This window comes from Eupeodes corollae, chromosome 1, assembly GCF_945859685.1.
Source record: "Eupeodes corollae chromosome 1, idEupCoro1.1, whole genome shotgun sequence".
Lineage (NCBI taxonomy): Eukaryota > Metazoa > Arthropoda > Insecta > Diptera > Syrphidae > Eupeodes > Eupeodes corollae.
The window spans coordinates 279,858,530-279,877,424 of NC_079147.1; the positions used below are offsets into that span (position 1 = coordinate 279,858,530).

General features: G+C 37.8%; 2 protein-coding genes across 5 annotated transcripts in view; both read left to right on the top strand.

Moving 5' to 3' along the window:
* Nucleotides 1-5,568, top strand: part of LOC129938517 (uncharacterized) — a 111,853-nt gene extending 106,285 nt beyond the window's left edge. The window contains exons 1-5 of one of the 2 annotated variants that reach the window (XM_056046138.1): nucleotides 3,643-3,854; nucleotides 3,911-3,997; nucleotides 4,056-4,358; nucleotides 4,425-4,548; nucleotides 4,607-5,568. In XM_056046138.1, coding sequence (XP_055902113.1) covers nucleotides 3,800-3,854; nucleotides 3,911-3,997; nucleotides 4,056-4,358; nucleotides 4,425-4,548; nucleotides 4,607-5,459 — 1,422 coding nt within the window. In that variant the 5' untranslated portion in view covers nucleotides 3,643-3,799 and the 3' untranslated portion in view covers nucleotides 5,460-5,568. Of the gene's footprint in view, nucleotides 1-3,642; nucleotides 3,855-3,910; nucleotides 3,998-4,055; nucleotides 4,359-4,424; nucleotides 4,549-4,606 lie in introns of those variants that run through there. The other variant, XM_056046139.1, reaches the window with a different exon arrangement.
* Nucleotides 5,569-10,772: 5,204 nt separating this feature from the next.
* Nucleotides 10,773-14,871, top strand: LOC129938693 (WAS/WASL-interacting protein family member 1). Of its 3 annotated transcripts, XM_056046385.1 has the most exons (8): nucleotides 10,776-10,929; nucleotides 11,344-11,712; nucleotides 12,037-12,764; nucleotides 12,865-12,959; nucleotides 13,046-13,241; nucleotides 13,310-13,498; nucleotides 13,599-14,006; nucleotides 14,199-14,871. In XM_056046385.1, exons 2-8 carry the CDS (start codon nucleotides 11,637-11,639, stop codon nucleotides 14,334-14,336), a joined length of 1,830 nt encoding a protein of 609 aa, XP_055902360.1. In that variant the 5' UTR covers nucleotides 10,776-10,929; nucleotides 11,344-11,636; the 3' UTR covers nucleotides 14,337-14,871. The 3 variants fall into 3 exon arrangements, with proteins under 3 accessions (XP_055902361.1, XP_055902360.1, XP_055902359.1); XM_056046386.1 differs by lacking the exon at nucleotides 11,344-11,712 and having other exon boundaries at nucleotides 10,773-10,929; XM_056046384.1 differs by having other exon boundaries at nucleotides 10,787-11,712.
* Nucleotides 14,872-18,895: the final 4,024 nt, after the last annotated feature.

Consider the following 18,895-nt stretch of genomic DNA (forward strand, 5'->3'; position numbering starts at 1 on the left):
ACGAGTTTTATCACGAAATTGTCAATTCTGTTGATTCGTGCCCCGTTGTATAGGACATCGTTGGAAAAGTAATGCACATAAGAAGATTCGGCTGTTCGATATAAGCCGGTACAGCGTCGTAAGCACTGCCGCTAGAACACCCGAAACTTCTCCATCTGGGAAGAGGCAACGTTGAACCACACAGGACAACTATCCGGCCGATCATTGGCCGTATGAGGGCCATGTAGCAAATTAACTTCACTCTGGGGTCAAGCCGACTGCTAAAAAACAGCCGTTTCGTCAGAGCAAAGGCTCCTCTGGCCCTGGTCAGAGCAGCATGTATATGTCTGTCGAAATATAAATACTGATCTAACAAGATACCGAGGTACTTCACTACACTTTTGCTCGCTAATGGCTGCCCGTGAAGATCAACGATGACCATCTTGCGCCAATTCTTGCACGTATCCCTCGTGGCCCCAGTCAACGGATTCCGGAACAGAATTGTCTCCAACTTCTGGACATTTATTTTCAGTTTCCAGTCGTCGCAATATCGCTGAATCTTGTTGAAATCACGCTGCAAGAGAATTCTAATAACCTCAACCTTTCGGACCGTTCTGTACGCAATTAGATCGTCGGCGTACGCAATTGCCTTTGTAAGACTACCTATCAGATCGCTGGTGTAAATGCTGAAGAGAATCGGCGAATTCACCGCTCCCTGTTGAAGACCATTTTTAATTGAGAATGTTGTGGTAGAAGTTACATTGCCACTTTTGACAATAAACTTTCTACCGTTAAGCGCATCATAAAGTATGTACATGCAACAATGGCTTGCTTATGCAAGCCTGCTCAGTTTTAGGTAAAGACCCTCTAACCATACGCTGTCAAAGGCCTTTTCCAAATCAACCAGAACAGCACCTGTGCATTGTTGTTTTGATTTATTCCATTGGATATCAGAAACGAGTTTAGACGCAGCATGAATTGTGTCATGACCCGCCTTGAACCCGAACTGTTTATCCGGAATTATTTTGTTGTCCGCAGCCCACTTAGTCAGAGCCCTATTAATGATTTTTTCGAAAACTTTGCTGATGCTCGGAAGATGACTTTTCGACCGAAAATTTGACGGGTTGGAGTTGTCCTTTCCCTTTTTCGGGAGAGAATGAACCACAGCGGTATTCCAATGCACTGGATAGTATGCATTATTCAGTGCATTGTTGAAGAGTGTGGTGTAAATGTCAATTGCTTCCGTCGGTAAATGTCTTAGCACAACGTTGGATATACCATCGACACCTGCTGACTTTTTATTAACTTCCCATAGGAAGTTATTGTAATGGGTCCGATTTGTCAAATTGAAAATTTTGACATTTCCCGACGTTTCAAGGTCACTAGAGTCGAAATAAAAGATTTTTAGAAAGATGTCTGTGCGTGCGTGTGTACGTACGTTTGTACGTCCGTACGTCCGTACGTTTTTTTCGTCGTCCATAGCTCAAGAACCAGACGAAGAAGAAGAAGAAGAAATTTTGTTATACAGATAATAAGGCAGAAAGAAAATTGCGTGGGTGGTTTTTTTTACCATAGCAGTTTGAAAAAAAGGTGAAAATTTTGGTTAACCCTAAATATCTTACGAACCAAAAACGCTAGAGACTTGAATTAAATTGTATATAATAGATTGTAACGTGATACCAAATAGGAATATTTTTTGAAAAAAATCAATGAAACGGTTTTTTTTTTTAAATCAATAAAACTGAAAAAAAAAATTTGTCACCTCCAAAATTTTATGACTGAAATATGATTTCATCTCTAAAACAATTTTGTGCAACGAAGAATAATGTTTTTGACATCTGATAAAATTTTGAGAAAAATTGAATTGACAGTTTTTATTACAAAAAATAAAAACCTAAAAAAAAAAATGTATAAATATTGGTAAAAATTGATTTTCGACTCAAATATCTTTTCAAAACTTTGAGATTTTGGCTTAAATTTACTTTTATCTTTCAAAAAATCTTGTTGTCAACATTCAGTTAAAGTTTGAAAAAAATTGATTTGACAGTTTTTGTACAAAAATTTAAAAACCGAAAAAAATATTAACAAAAGTTCGTAAAAAATGATATTCGACTCAAATATCTTTTAAGAACTTTGAGATAATAGAAAAATCGAATTGACAGTTTTTTTTATAAAAAATAAAAATCTAAAAAAAAACATTACTCAAAGTTCCTAAAAATTAAATATCGATTCAAATATCTTTTCAAAAACTTGAAAATTAGGCTTCAAGCTTATTTTATCTTATAAAAAATATTGTTTTCAACATTTAGAAAAATCTTGAGAAAAATCGAATGGACAGTTTTTTTACAAAAAATAAAAACCTAAATAAAAATTTATAAAATTTTGTAAAAATTGATTTTCGACTCGAATATCTTTTCAAAACTTTGAGATATTGGCTTTAATTTACTTTTATCTTCCAAAAAATCTTGTTGTCATCATTCAGTTAAAGTTTGAAAAAAATCGAATTAACAGTTTTTTTACAAAAAATAAAAACCTAAAAAAAATGTATAAAAGTTGGTAAAAATTTACTTTCGACTCAAATAGCTTTTCAAAACTTAAAAATATTTGCTTGAAACTTATTTTATTTCACAGAAAATATTGTTTTCAATATTCAGTAATTTTTATATAAAAATCCAACAGTCCGTTTTTTCATAAAAAATAAGATCTACAAAAAATAGTCGGCAAATTTGGCAAAAATTGATACGAGTACATATAGACAAACTTTTAAGCAAGACAAATCGACAGACGGGATGGGAAGTTATCAGTGTGGGTCGCATCCCAGGCTCTTTTTTTTATTGAATTGAAGATGAGTTGAAGCTCAACCTTCGTCACTAACAAGGGACTTGGTCCCGTTTGCTCGGCGATTATGGCATTTGCCAAGGAATCGTCATTGAACCGCATGAAACCGCGGTTCTCAGATCGCCAATGTGTGATATCATTACGGAGGTAAAAGCGATTTAGTAGGTCTCTCTTTTCCAGGTCGTGGTTGGGGCGAATGCTAACATTCACCTTGTAAACTTGCTGGAAAGCAGCTCCCACCGCCTCCACTTTTTCCTTCGGATCTTCAATTATATAAAAGTCATCGTCAAAGATGGCTTCTTCTGGATCTATTTGCGCTGTCCTGAGTACGTCTTTGTTCTCTTCGGTTCTTTGGAGTTTCAGAGTGGGAAGGTCATTGTCGTTCTTTTTCCTGAATATTTTGTTGATTTTAGGGAACATACTAGGGTCACTTGAATTAACTGACCGAATCTTGCGGTCCCGGTATTGACATTTTTTATTGACGACTTCAGTGTCCTAACCTCCAAGTCGTGTGGGTCTGTAAGTCTTCTGTACAAGTTTTTGAGTCTTGTCAGTAAGCCACTCTTGTGCCTTCGCACTGCGTCAATAGTCGCGTTTCTGTATGCGTCCATTTGGTCCCGTTCTTTGTACTTTGGTATTATCCGTTCCACCGTTCGTTTTATAGTTTCGTCCATCTGTACAGTACAACGCACTAACCGTCATGCCACGGGTACCACCGTTTCCTTTAGCAGAAGAAGTTAAATTGTCAACTTAAATGTCACTTTGGCTCCCATAGCGTCATAATAACCTTTTCAAAGTGACTTTTTGACGTCTCATAATTTTTCTTTCTCTCTCTCACTGGATACTTGTATTATTTTATATTTATTTTTATACTTTCAAATATTTGACTCAAATTAATAATTAAATAATATCAACAAATTGAGAAAAACGAACTGTTTTCATCTCCCTCCGCATACAAATTTCTGTAATTAGGACAATAATAATGGGAAAGCAACTTAACTCAACGAAGTTATGGTTGCCACTTTTTTTAGTTTCTCGTAAGGTTTTTATATTTTTATAAATAATTATAAAATTGACAACAGTATTTTTTTAGGCAATCAAATAAAGAATAATCATTTGAATGTTGTTCGAAACTACTTACTCAAAAATAAAAAGAATTATAAAGTGACATGTTTTGAAGGTATTTTTACCTATAATAAACCTTACAATCTTTTAGTCAACATTTGCATATTTTCCAGACACAAATGATGACGATGTTCAAAGAAATCAACAATCTAAAAGTTTGCTGCCTTCAAAAACATTCAAAGACAGAGGACAACTACAATCTAAAATGTCATGGCGTTTACCACCAAATAGGTACGACATCCCCAACGAAATGGGCTCCAATAAAAATGGCGTTGAATGGTCAAGGTCAACTGGGAACGCTAAGCGTAAAAAACATTTAAAACAGAATAACCAAACTAAATTCTATGAAATTTCAACGAGTTGGTTTGAAAAATCAAAGAACAAATGCAACCGTCACAAAGGAAAATTTACAACAGGTACGTAATATTCAAGTTACAATGATAGATTTTTAAATATTACTTAAAGCTTTTCAATTTTTCTAGGTTCAGATCCCCGAATTCGAAGGCCCTCGACAAGATTTATGATAAGTAACTATGTGACATGCTGGCGGGACAAGTCTGATCCAGGACCGTCAAATTATTTTGTTGGAATATTTGATCAAAAGAGGTTAACATTCTCATAGAGCTGAAGCTTTTTAACTCTTTTAACAAAACTGTATATTTAGGTTTAAAAAAACCGGTCCTAAAAAACAAATTTTACATTCAAAGTTTTATCGAAATTCTTGCGTGCCTGAAAGCTCACGATTCCAAGTCTTAGGTAATCCATCATTTAGTCCAGGTCCTGGACGATATGAACTCTTTGATGATGAAGAATTTCTTCGTGTAAGACTGCAAACCCAAACACAAAAACTTCAAAGGTTCCGCAGACTTAATTTCAAAAATAAAATAAGTCAACGCAAAACAAAGTCACATTGTGTACAACGACACATTTTCGGTAGTGGCTTTACAAGACTCTTCAAGGGATCATCAAAAATTTTAAAAAAGGTTAACTTGACAAAGAAACATCATCACAAAACTGGACGTGAAATTCGAATGTTTCCCAGTTTTGATTATATCAAGTTGATCACAGATCCAGAACGCGAATCTCTGTGTACTCGAACAGAGGAATTTCCTGACACATCGGTGGAGAAGCCATTGAAATTTAATTGTTTGCTTAAAGTTCGGAAAAGGCGTCAATTACGTGACAATAAGAAAGTTGTCTTTGGCAGTGGAATGCCAAGATTTAAAGACTTTCCTACTCCATTGATAGTTCAAAATCAGGCTAAGCCTCTTCCATTGTTTGATTGGCCTACTATGAGAGTTGATCCTACGGAAATTAAATCAAAACTTAATGCTTTACCTGAACGTTTAAAAGAAATCGAAAAAAGCCCTCGTATTCGTCCGTTTAAATTTCAACCATTACCCCCTGTTAAGTTGTTATTAGAGGAGAAGGAAATTTACCTTGAACTTGAAAAACTATTTGACTCTCATTCAATAGAACTGAGCCCTACGGATTTCTTAAAGAATGATTCAAATTAAATTCTATTTTTGAGACTAATTTTGAAAACCATGATACAAAAATCTTATAATATCCGTTTCCATATTATACTGAGTTTAAATAAAATGAAATATAAACAATTAACTGTCACATTTGACATTGCTGTCAGTCTTCTAGAGAGTAAATTTAACCTAAAATTAATATCTGTGCTGCATTTATTTTAACATTGTGTAATATTTTAGAAAACTTAATTTTATTCTCCTTTAATTTAAATTTACTTTGATTTCACTTATGTATTTTAAGCTCCCTCTTTTTTAAGCTTAGGAAAGAACCCCGCCAGTCTGCGAGTATCAAAACAAATAGAAATTAATTTCGTATTCTGAAAGGAAATCCATTCAAATGATTTAAATTTTTGTATATCCAAGTGTAATGGGAAAACTATGTTCTTCCTCTTATTGTTGTCGATGGATGTGTTTTCTTTGGCGGCAACTCATTCATTAACGTTTGAAAAATAAATCTTTGGAAAATATCGATTTTTATTCAGATAAAGTTAATTGCTTTAGTTAGGATTTGTATGCATAAAATCTTATTTTGTTGAAATTGCTTACTATATTTTTTCTTTTGTTTTAAAAATAATTGATAATGTTCAAAATTCCTTTTCTACATACCTTCCAAAATGAAAAAATGTCGCATGCAGTCTCTTGTCAAATTTAAACATTTTAATTAATCAATCGTTTTTATCTGTCAAAACCTTATATTTAAGTTAAATTAATATTGGCAGATCTACATTTTTAAAAGTATACGTTTGAGCAGCCATTTTGAGTTTTGATAACCTACAACTTGTGTAATTGAAGTTCTTATTTTAGCTCCCTCCAATTCTTGCCCAGTGACGCTGATTCCTTCTCAACTTTCCAGCGCCATGTGCTTCTCGGTCGTCCAGCTCTGCTTCCTTCTTGTGTGAGCGGAATCCACTGCATTTCTTTGCCTGTAATGCAGTCGTTATCTTTTCGAAGCGTATGTCCAATCCATTGCCACTTACGTTACGTATTATAGAGTCTATAGGTCCCTGGCATGTATTTCTATGAAGGACCTCATTTAATATAAGGTTTGGCCATAAAGTCCTCAGGATGTTGCTAAGACATCTTTTCATGAATGTTTGCAGCTTTCTTGTAAAGGCTGAAGTAACGTTCCAGGTGCTCCACCCATAAAGAAGCACAGATTCGACATTTGTGCAAAACAGTCGAAGCTTTGTTCTTAAGCGTTATTTCTCCAAATTTTTGACAACATACCGAATGCCGCTTTTGCTTTCCCGATGCGGCAGATGGCGTCTTGTTCGTTTCCGCCTTCGATGGAGACGATACTTGCAAGGTAGTGATGGCTGAAACAAAAAAACTAGCTTCGACTTCGTCTGCATTACGATGGGCCTGCTTTGAGGTTGCTTTGAATGACATGGGAATCCCTCCAAAAACGAATGTATTTTGTTTGGTGACTTTTTGACAGCGATGGATCTGTCAGAAAAAGCAAATTTCAGCAAATTTAAACTAGAGCTTCCGTTTGGTGTCACATTACGTAACATTACGTTCTTTTCCTTACGATTGTCAAAAGAAACGTGAATGCAAAGCTTCATTGTGTTAGCATGTATTGAATTCATATGGCTGAACTCGTAAACGTCAGGCGAAACCGAAGCTAAAGCGTGTTTGTGTTTCAGCCATGGAAGCTCTCCACTTTTTCCACCGGTTGTGAGGAAATCTTTATTTGAGAGGATGTCGGGTTCCGAGACTGTTTTGCCGGAATTAATTTTCAGCCCCAAGGCTTATGCTTCTCTCTTCACACTTGTTGTCATTTAATGGAGATCCATGATCCTATGCGAAAGTAAGCAACAGAATATAGCCCTGTCTGACTCTGCTACGGATTTCAAAATCCTCTGGATACCTACCATCGTGCAGAACGTGACACTTGGATCACTAAATAGTTTTTCTAGAATACCTCTCCTCCGCAAAGCTAACCAAATGTACTCCCTGTTGCCTATCTAAGGCCTTCTCGAAGTCGAGGAATAGAAGATGTAGTGTTGCTTGCTATTTAACGCACTGCTCATTAATGGTCCGCAGGGTGTTGATATGATCAATACAAGAGGATCCAGCGCGGAATCCTGCTTGTTCGGCATCGAGTGTGGCCTCAAAGTGTTCTCTGATACATTCCAGTATGAGTTTTGCTACTATTTTGGCAACGGCAGGTAAAACTCAAATTCCTCTCCAGTTTTCGCACTTTGTAAGGTCTCCTTTTTTTGGTAGCTTAACGTTTATTTCCTTCTTCCACCCATCGGGGAAGCTCTCAGTGGTCGAGGCTTCTTTTATGAGCGGATGAAGCAGTTTGATTGATGACGTGGCACTGCTTGTAAAAGCTCTGCGGGAATTCCATCAAGTCCGAGAGGTTTGTTGTTCTTAAGTGCTTTAATTGTGACAATGGTCTTATCTTTACTTAGAGGTGCTGTGCGGATTCGGGGATTGGTTTTTATGCTTTCACCTTCTGACTTGTTCATCCACCAAACTAGGCAAAGTACCGTCTATTTTTTCACCAGGTGTTGCTTTGAGTTGTGTGCATCGGTCATCTCTTTCTATAAACGATCCTGCTGTCGCACCTGTTTGCAGCATCTTCTGCATCTTGCGCCAATGCGTTGATGTAGTTTTGCTTGTCACGGTACACACTGCGGTGAACCTCTCCCTTTTTCATGTGGTGCGAGGATTCCAGTGTATGTTAGAAAATCAAAATCATCTTAGTGTGTATTACACTCAGACTTTCTGTAAGCTGCGTGTTTCGCATCTTTTCTTTTGAAGACTTTTCCCGTCAATTTCACAATATTACACTCGGATGTTCTTCGGTTGCGTGTTTTTGACACTTCTCTTTTATTGTTTTTTCTCGTCCACTTAGTGAAATTATCAAAAACGAGAAACACTCATAAAAAGCAATATGTCATTTGAAGTGATAAATAATTTATTAGATACTACAGCCATGATTATTGACATAATGTATACGAATAATAGTTCCGATGAAGAAATGTTGTTAGATTTGTTAGACCTTTGTAAGGATGCTTTAACAATTTTCAAGCAAAAGAAAAAAGGGAATTGGATTAAAATCTGGAGAGAAAATAGATCTGACTTCGGATCCTTCATTGCTGAATCACAAACACGTTTAAGCTTCGGCTTCACCTGACGTTTACGAGTTCAGACATAGGAATGCAATGCATGCTATCACAATGAAGCTTCCACCTCACGTTCCGTTTGACAATCGTAAGGAAAAGAACGTAATGTGATTCCAAACGGAAGCTCTAGTTCAATTATCTGACAAAAATGTCAACAAACAAAATATTTGCTCTCTGGAGGGATGAAATAGTAGAAATGTCATTCAAACCAACCTCGAAGCAGGCCCACCGCCACGCAGGCGAAGCCGGAGCTGAAGCGTGTTTTTGTGATTCAGCCATCACTTTCTTGAAGGTAAATGAAGAAACTTTTGATCAGCAGAAAAGTGGGCTGTCTCTTTGTTTCAACGAGTGAAACATTCAAACCATTCCTTCATTTGAATTAATTTGGTTATAAGGTCTTTGCTCCACTTGAAATAATCGGGCGGCATATTTCTTGTTTCCTCGGAAACACAAGAAACAAAGAAAGGCAAGAAAAATAAACGTCAAAAACCGTCCAAGACAATCCTGAACTCACAACTGTGCGGGTTGAGACTTTTAGAAGTATTTCTATTTCACCTACTTTCGCTTTCGAACTTATTTTCATCTTTCTAAAAACGTTTTAGTGTAATAACACACTTACATTTCCAGAACAGGATATGATAATTCATTTTGTACTTTTCACTTTTAAACTGTAGTTCTGTCAGAATCAGCTGTTATTTGAATTGTCATAATAGTAGTTGAATGTGTGCCATTAACGATGATGAAGCGCTCAACAATCGAATAGTGCGCTATTGACATTATACATATGGATACAAAATCCCCCTATTTAGCTATGATCCCTTCTTGTAACTTTAACTTTAAAACGCCATCTATTGTTTCAAAGAAACTGGACATCTGTCATTATAAAGTTATTGCAAATTTCAAAAAAGTTTGTTCATATTTCCGCTGGTTCCACAGAAAGGCCAGTAGTGTTAAGAAATAGATGAAACCGCAACATTATGCGATAATTAAGGTCGTCATAATCGACCGAATACACAAGCTACAGTTAAGGAGAATGGAAGAATTACTGATTTTGTAACGCTTGTGCATCATCGTAATGCAACTTTAGTCAAAAATATTTATTTTGTGAGCGCAAGGTATTGCTAATGATATCAATTTATTGATTTTCTGAAGTTCGAACCAATAGAACGTTTCGTGCAACACTTTTTAGGCCCGTGGTTGAAGATCTTGATTAGGATGATATGTTGGTCAAACAAGACGAAGTAATACGACCAATTATTACTTAATTGCGTGTAGAGTTTCCTGGTCACGTAGTTTTCAATTTGAAACCAAGATCATTTGGTTTTTCACCTAAAATTTTTTCTGTGCAAAAGAATAGATTCATGCAAATAAATAGCAAAGACCAAGCATGAAAAACCAACAGCTACTCGTGTTTTGTCCGAAATATGCGAAAAAATGGCTACAAATTATCTCAAAAGAATCGTAAACAGCGAATTTCAAAATTAAATGGCAAAGGTCAAACTTCTTTAGTGAAATTGAAATGTATACCAAAAATACGAGTATATCGCTGTGTGTTTTTATTAAGCTTTACTTTCGAAATCGAAAAAAGAATAATCCGTTAAGTTTTTAAGAATCGCTTAGCGTTTAAACTATTTTTATCTATTCCAATAGCTGATTTTATGCAGTCCTCTGTCAATATATATAATGGATTTTAAATCTTGAAAAGCTGATTGTTCCATACAAATATCATTAAAGTTTTAACAATTTGTCGAATGTTTGTTATGGAAAATCTGGTTTGTGCCTTTTGAAATTGTTTTCAGTGCACCCATACCTTAATACATTTGTAGAACAACTTTTACCTTTTTTTTTCATGATTTTTATGACATAATAAGAATGAATTATAGGTGCTCCTAATTTTATTTATATAAAAGAAGTAATTTAGTTAAATTTTTACTGAAGAATTTTAGGAATTAATTGAAAAATACAAATATGTGAAACCAAATTCAATTCACATATTGTATCATCTTAACCAATGTGTTCATTTAGTAAGTGTAAGCTCACATTTAATTGTGGTTATTGGCATCACTTTTAAATGTCAATTAGTTTGTGTATTGTGGAACGCAATTTGTCACTCGCACTCGTTACTTTTGTATCATCCACAAAAAAGATGTATGTACATAATTTTCTTCACAAATCACAAATGGCCGCCATTTGTCCAAAGAAATACTAAGTCGTCTGCAAATTTGTATTTCCAAAGTTAAATTTGAGCTATAAATTCAACCCAAAAAATAAAATTTATACAATAATATTGTAAAGCATTTAATTCCACACAAGTACGTATAATTTATTTGTGTTTTTCTGTTCGCGAAATGTGTTTAATTTCCATTTAAAAAAAAGGAACAACGATACGGCGTTGAAGTTGAATGAATTGAATGTGCTTCTTGAATTTTTCTCGGTCGTTCTCGCCCGCAGAAAGTGGTGATTTTTTTAATTTAAATTAAAAAAATGAATTCCTTTTGTGAACTCAGCGTCAGCATTCAACAAAAATCAAAAACAAAAACATTTATTATTCCCAAAATAAAGAACAAAGAAACCAAACAGTGAATTTACTAAAATAACCTAATTAATTATCTTCTTTTTCTTGCAACAAATTTTGGCGTATTTTCTTTTAATTTATTTAAAATTTATTAAAAGTAAAAAGAAATAAATGATTTATAAAAAAACTAACGAACTAAAATATATTACAGCTAACCCTGGATCCTCGTCGTCGTTTTACTGTAAATCCCTTGTCAAGAATCGCGTGGACTGAAAAATAACAATCGCAACCGCGCGTCGTTGTCGTCCGAGTCCGAGACAAAAGTGGAGCCATAAACTCTTGAACGAACAATTGGCAACCACAAGATTACAGTTCGGAGGCAAGTTTTTGTCTCCTCGACTTAAATAATCGTTTGTCGCGGCGGCCTTTATTATTAGTACATCGAACGCCGCTGAAGAAAAACTCCCCCTTGACTCGTGTCTCACCTCGCGGAGGAGGGAGGAAATGTCGATGTCTAGGCGACGGGAAATAAATCCTAAATTACGGATGGATAGGCAACCCGCTATTGCCAGAATAACAGGTACCTATCCCAACGATCGACAAACAGACAGACACCAAAATGTGCGATGTCTGGATGAGATGAGTTTCTGTTTTCTTTTTTTTCAAAGTTTTTGGTTTAGGCTGTTTTTCTAATATCGTTTAACCTTGCTCTCTTCTGAAATCATGAACACCTTTTAATGGACTTCACGTCTTTTAAGCCTTTCTGCGAGGAGATCCTCTGTGTCGGCTGGCACACAACCTTAAGTTGCTCGTCCTCTTTTCGTCTGCTTTCCCCTTTGGTTCTCATAATTTGTCTACTTTATTCTTAACACTTTGTTTGATGAGTCCCTCTTCACCTCCTTAGATCCAAGTTTGCCAGCTGGAAAGCGTCGTGAAATCGATAACGTGATGAAGAAGGCACGAGCCAACACCAACGACTACTGGGACAAGAAGCTGCTGGAAGTGGAGGAGAAGGATCCGAATCGCTGGCGACACACTGGGTACAAGAAAATGTACATTCAAGGCGAGAGCAGTTCGGGAGAAAGTGATCGCGAAGGAAACTTCCGTTATAACGCCGGCGGTGCTGGCCCAAGCGGAGGCGGGGGTGGAGGAGGTGGTGGTGTTGGAGGAGGTCCGTCGGCCCTAAACGGTCGTATAGGTGGCCCTGGAATGTACCACCGTCCATCGCGTTCGCCACGTAGTCGAAGTCGGTCGCGCTTGCGTAAATCACCACCACTGTCACCCCAAATGCGTCGTCGGTCACCAGTTGAGCATGGTCGTCGTATGTCACCGCCGCCGCAAATGGATCGTCGCCCGAGGTCTCCTGAACCGGGAAGGAGAATCATGCCGCCGCGTTCACCTCAGGATATGGGTGGCCGCAGACCCGGTCCGCGTCCTCGGTCGCCACCTGAGCCGCTGAATAACGCACGTCGTGTAAAGTCTCCGCCGCGTTCGCCTATGGGTCGTCGTCGTTCACCTGGGGGAATGCCTCCGGCAAGGCGTCATTCCCCAGCGGCTGGCAGTTCGATGCCGCCCAACAAACGGGGTCAGATATTGCCGCGCTCAAAGAGGCCTCCGTCGCCTCCGCCGAGGGTAAGTAAAACAATAAAAGAAAAGAGTTTAAAGCTCTCACTAAATTTGTAATTGAACAGTTTTGATTGATATTTACTTTTATGTTTTCTTCTTTTCATAGAATTCGTGTCGTTCGCGGTCAAATAGCTCGGTAAGCAGTTGCTCGGACGATTCCTGCTCGGTTTGCTCGCCCAAACATCATCGTCAATATTCAAGGTAAGTTCTATTCTACATGACTCAAGTGGTCATTAAGAAGTGTTCTTCTCTGTAAACTGGTTTGATTTGTTTATTATTTCTTTTAGATCAACATCCTTGTCGCGTCCGCGTCCTGCAGGTGGCCCTCGATCGCCTCCTCCTAAGAGAGGACCACCAGGTCCACCTATTTCGCGTCCTCCAATGCAATACAGAGGCGTGCCTCCAAACACAATGCCCTCTTCGTCTCGTGTACGCCCGTCGACTCCTCCTCAGGTCCGCGGAGAAAAATACAGAGAAGAAAAAGTAAGTTTCAATAAATTCATAGATTTTACTGCAATTACAATTTTCGCTTTAATTTGTTTCTTTCTCAGCTTCGTCGCATAAGTAGAGAACGTAGTCGTGATATGATAATTGAAAGGCCACCCCCGGAAAGCTCTCTACAAATGGCTCGTGCACCACGTCATTCGCCGCCGGAAGATCCACGTTTGAAAAATAGGCCACCAGAGCCCATGGAACAAGTTGTTCCAAAGAAAAAAAAGAAGGAATCTAACGATAAGTTGGTAATTTGAAAAATGAAACGCTGCGGAATCTTTGAATGCTTAATCTCTAATGTTTTTCTTTTTCATTTAAATCTTGTTTATGAATATTTACTTTCTAAAGGTACGTACTCGCATAAAGATTGAAGGTGAAAAACGCAAAAAACACGGCTCATCATCTGAATCCGATGACTCTGGATCGGATAGTGAGAGTTCATTGCCAACATTTACGGCAACAACACGACTAACATTGTCGGAGAGATTCGGTAAAATGGCTCAATGGAGTATTGATCGTAGCAATATGGAAAATATGCGAATTACGAAAGATTCAACTGGTGGAGCGCTGAAGGTTATGATCGAAGAAGGACTGGAGTCTCCGCCGCGTCGGTATTCGTATTCTCCAGCTCCGGCTGGCCATTTTCCCGAGGAATTGGCCACAACCGCGCCGTCGGGCATGTTGTCGTGGGATGATGTACGCGTTCGCTACGAATATTACAAGAATCGTGGATATTTACGTGATTTAGATTTAAAGGTAATTTTTGTTTCCTTTTAATTTTTAGAGAAAGGGAGAGAGAGAGAGAGAGAACAAGTGTGGTACTCATTTAAAAACCAATCTCCTAACTCCTAAAACTTATACCACAAATTTACTCACATTTTTAATTGGCTATTGAATCAATAAATCAACAACTTTGTTTTGTTTTGGTTTTCTTCTTCTATTTTTTAGGACTATATAAAATGGGAAGAGTGGTGGTACAAGTACCAAGAATGGTTGAAACAAGAACGTTATTATGAATTCTGGGAAAGGCAACAAATGCATAGGCGTCGTCGCAAGAAAATTCCCATTGCCCAACGATTGAACTGAATAAACTAACTTTGGAGGAAACTACAAATATCGGAACAAAAAACAAAACTCAATTTAAATTTCGGAATTTAAGTTATTTGCAATGATGGATGGTTCAAATGTCCTGCGTAAAATTCAACCAAAAATACTTTATTTTATTTTTATAGGTTACGTAGTAAACAGCTAAGCTCTTTTTGTTGTGAATTTTACGCAGCAGAACCGCGATATCATTTATAAAAATAGAAAAGAAAATTAAGAAATTATTGTAATGGACATTTTCTTAGTATATTAATAAGTAAGAATAATAATTATAAATAATTTAGTAATTAGATTGCATCTGAATAGAAGAAATACTAAATGTGCATTAGTACTGCAATCAATCAAAACCGAAAACATAAGGAAATATTAAATGTATATGTTTTAAATGTATGCATTTTGTTGGGATATAAGAACTAACTGAAACCATAATGTAACATTTCATCCATCTAAAGAAACAAACAAAGAATGTTGACATATAGAATATTATAATTTTCCCCATTAAATAATATAATAAAATGTTCTCTTTGCATAGATTTAATTTACAGGAAACAATCTTCGATGAAGCTACCGCGACGAAGTAAGTTCAATTAATTTGATTAATTATTATTGTTGTCGCCAGTTCAGTGCTTTTTGATTTCACAAACTATTGGTTATATATTCGATGAAATTCTACGTTTTAAATAAAAGTAGATCAGTTCCATTTGACCACTTGCTAATTTTTAGAAATGATCTACTGTATATCTACGTCCAAAACCAAGTATTAATCTCATTTCTGTATTAATGCTCCAGATGTTTTGAACAGTATTCAAAGAAGGGCTTCTAAAATCAGCCCTATCATAAATTGCATCGTAATCAGAAACTCTTACCAATCCCGAACTGATCATGAAATCCATTCGTAATGCAAAATTGTATGAGATCTTTCAATACGAACGTATTCGGTAAAGGGCCTCACCCAACAAACTTCTCCATCTAGCTCGGTTCCTAGCTAGATGTCTCAAGTTTCGCGCTCCAAGTTGGTCACTTTTCACTTGTGCGCACCACCTGATTTGCGGTCTCCCTCTACTGCGCTGTCCTGTGGGTGTGGATTCGAAGACTTTCCAGGCCGGAGCATTGGTTTCCATGCGCTCTACGTAACTGCTATCTTAGTCATAGTATCATTATCCTTCTGGCTAAGTCTACGTCGCTGTACAGCTCGTCGTTACATCTTCTCATCCCCTCCCCTTCGATGCATACGGGACCGTAGATCACACGAAGAACCTTTCTTTCGAAACGGCCCAAGATGCTTTCATCCGCTTTTGTCATAGTCCATGCTTCTGCGCCGTATAGCAGGACAGGGATAAGGTTCTTAAATATCGACACTTTAGTCCCTCGAGAGAGGACTTTACCACTCAATTGCCTGATTGTCTTTGATAAGGCCTAGTCACTGATAAAGCTTCGGTTCCCATCGATCACCGAAATCAAGCATCAGTGAGCGTGGTTAGTAGAAAGATGGGGGAAAGTCTCGAAACCTACCGCGTGCTGTTGTTCTTTCTCTTCTGTGCGCACCACCTGATTCGCGGTCTTCCTCTACTGCGCTGTCCTGTGGGTGTGGATTCGAAGACGTTCCGAGCCGGAGCATTAGTTTCCATGCGATCTACGTGACCCATTAGTCGTTGAACTTTTACCCTTCTGACTAGTCTACGTTGCTGTACAGCTCGTCGTTCCATCTTCTCTTTTACTCCCCTTCGATGCATACGGGAACGTAGATCACACGAAGAACTTTTCTCTCACACCGACCCAAGGTGTTTTCATCCGCTTTTATCACAGTCCATGCTTCTGCGCCGTATAGCAGGACAGGGATAAGGTTCTTATATAGCGACACTTTAGTCCCTCGAGAGAGGACTTTACCACTCAATTGCTTTCTTAGTTCAAAGAAACATCGGTTAGCAAGAGTTATTCTGCGTTTGATCTCAGCGGTGGTGTTGTTTTCTGCTTTTACAGCGGAGCCTAGGTAGACGAAGTCCTTGACTACCTAAAAGTTACGTCTGTCGATGGTGACGTTTTGACCAAGACGTCGGTGTTGTATGTCCTTTCTTGACGACAGCATGTACTTTGTTTTGCCCTCATTAACAGTTAAACCCATTTTTGCCGCCTCTGCCTTAATACTTGCCAAAGCCCCATTGACATCACGCTGAGTTCTTCCGATTATGTCAATGTCATCAGCATATTCTAGTAATTGGACAGACTTTTGAAAGATAGTGTCTCTAGTGTTAACGTGTGAGCTCTGTACTATTCTGATGTTAAAGAAATCGCATGACAACGCATCACCTTTTCTAGAGCCTTTTTGAACAACCTTTACGGAGCAGCTCCAATTCTCAATGGTCATCCTGCACAAACGGACGAGTTTGGCAGTGATGCCTAAACTAGACATGGCTCCATACAGCTCGTGTCTGTAGATGCTGTCATATGCGGCCTTGAAATCGATGAAAAGATGGTGGGTGTCGATTTGGTGTTCTTGTTTTTTTTTTCAGGATCTGTCGTAACGGGAATATTTGACTGTGGACTTTCCTGGTCTAAGATCACACTGATACGGACCTATCAGGTTGTTGACGATGGGCTTTAGACGTTCACATATTACGTCAGAGAAAATTTTATAGGCGATGGTAGACTGATTCCTCTATAGTTGGTGCAGCTTAGAGGGTCTCCATTTTTCAGGATCGGGCAAACAATACATATCTTACAGATAAGTTGATGCATGCTCCTAACCAACTTAACTCCAGCTGCTTTAAAGAGCTCGGCATTGAAGCCATCCGCTCCAGAGGCTTTATTAGACTTCAACTTAGATATGGCAATCTTTACTTCGTCTAAGTCGGGAGGACGGGATTGTTGGCTTTCGTCGTCTATGTTGAATTGATCATCCTGTCTGATAGCGGAATTCGGTTTGTCGTCGCCGTTATACAATCTGCAGAAGTGGTCCTTCCATATCCTCAGCATTGACTGCGGTTCCACTATAATGCTTCCACTTTCGTCTTTGCAGCATTCGGTTCTAGGTTTATGTACCTGTGAATTTCTTTTCACCTGTTCTTAAAACTTTCGAACTCCATTCCTGCTTTTAAACCTCTTAACATCTTCGACCGCATGCTTCGCATTCCCTTTTTTTCCTTCTAAGAAGTCGGTGTTCCTCTCGCCTCTTCTGCTCAAAGAGCTCATGAGCAGCTCTCGTTCTTTTATGCAGCGCCGCTTTGCGTGCCTTTTGTTTGCCTGCCGACATTCCTCATCGAACCAGGGGTTCCTTGCTGGTGGCTGCTTGAAACCCAGCACATCAGAGGCGATTGCTATGGAATTAATGATTTGGCTGATTAACTCAAATACTTCACTTTAACATCATCGTACTTTCTTGTCTCAACTTTTTTACCGTTATTTTATCGGAAATATTTTGTTGTATTTCTCCCATTAAACAGTTTAACTGTAATACTCACGCTTCAGATTCATCCCTTGAATCCATCTCTCATCGTAAAGATAATTGTTATTTAGCCGTACTATACGAATGTCAAATGCCTAGCCAAGCTTTGTCAGGTGCAATGTTCAAAACAAAATAAGCAGGTTCATGTGACATAAGGGACTTCAAAGCAAGGCAAGTTTCTAGCATCTGATTGGCCAGCTGCCAAAAAATTGCCTTCCTATTAAGGCAACTTTGTTGGAAAGTTAGTCAAGAAAAATCTACCTAACTCATGTCAAAATAACAGGTGATCGTGTTTTTTTCATTCAACTAAAAGCTGAACTTTATTACTCTATGATTTACATATTTATTTTCTCCACAACTTCATTTAATGTCTCCAAAAGGGTTCCTTGTCAATATAAAAGAGAAATACATAACTAATATTTCTTTACAATACAAAATACAAATCGTGATGGACTTGTAGCTTGCCTAAGGAGTGTTCTGTAGACAATAATTTATTTGGTACTTTTTGTACTATGAACTTTAAGTAGAGGTCTGGGAAGTAACTGAATGCATTAGTCAAAATGTACGTTTAAAGAATGAAGTTGACTGCAAATAAAGTCCTCTATGTTGCCTGAACCTGCCCAATGTGTACCAACCCCTTCCTATTTTCATGAAGATAAACTGTTTTGAAATGTGGTCGAATTTTAATAAAAATCTCATCTCTGGGGAAAAAATGGTTATGAATGATCGCCGAATCACAATTAGAGAAGTTGGTGATATTTTCGCATATCAATTGGCTCATGTCATAACGTTTTTTCAAATGTTTTGGGCATGAAACGAGTGGCAGCAAAATTCATTCCAAATCATGCAAAACGCATGAACATAGCTCAGGAGCTGTTTAATGACGTCAACAACGATCCAAGTTTGCTTGAAAGGGTCATAACTGGTGATGAAACATGGTTGTACGGTTATGATGCCTAAACCAAAGCACAATCGTCCACCTGGAAGCATCCAACGTCACTAAGAGTGAAAAAAGCACGTTAAGTTCGATCACATGTGAAGGTTCTACTTACTGTTTTCTTCGATTATAATGGCATAGTGCATCAATAATTCTTACCAC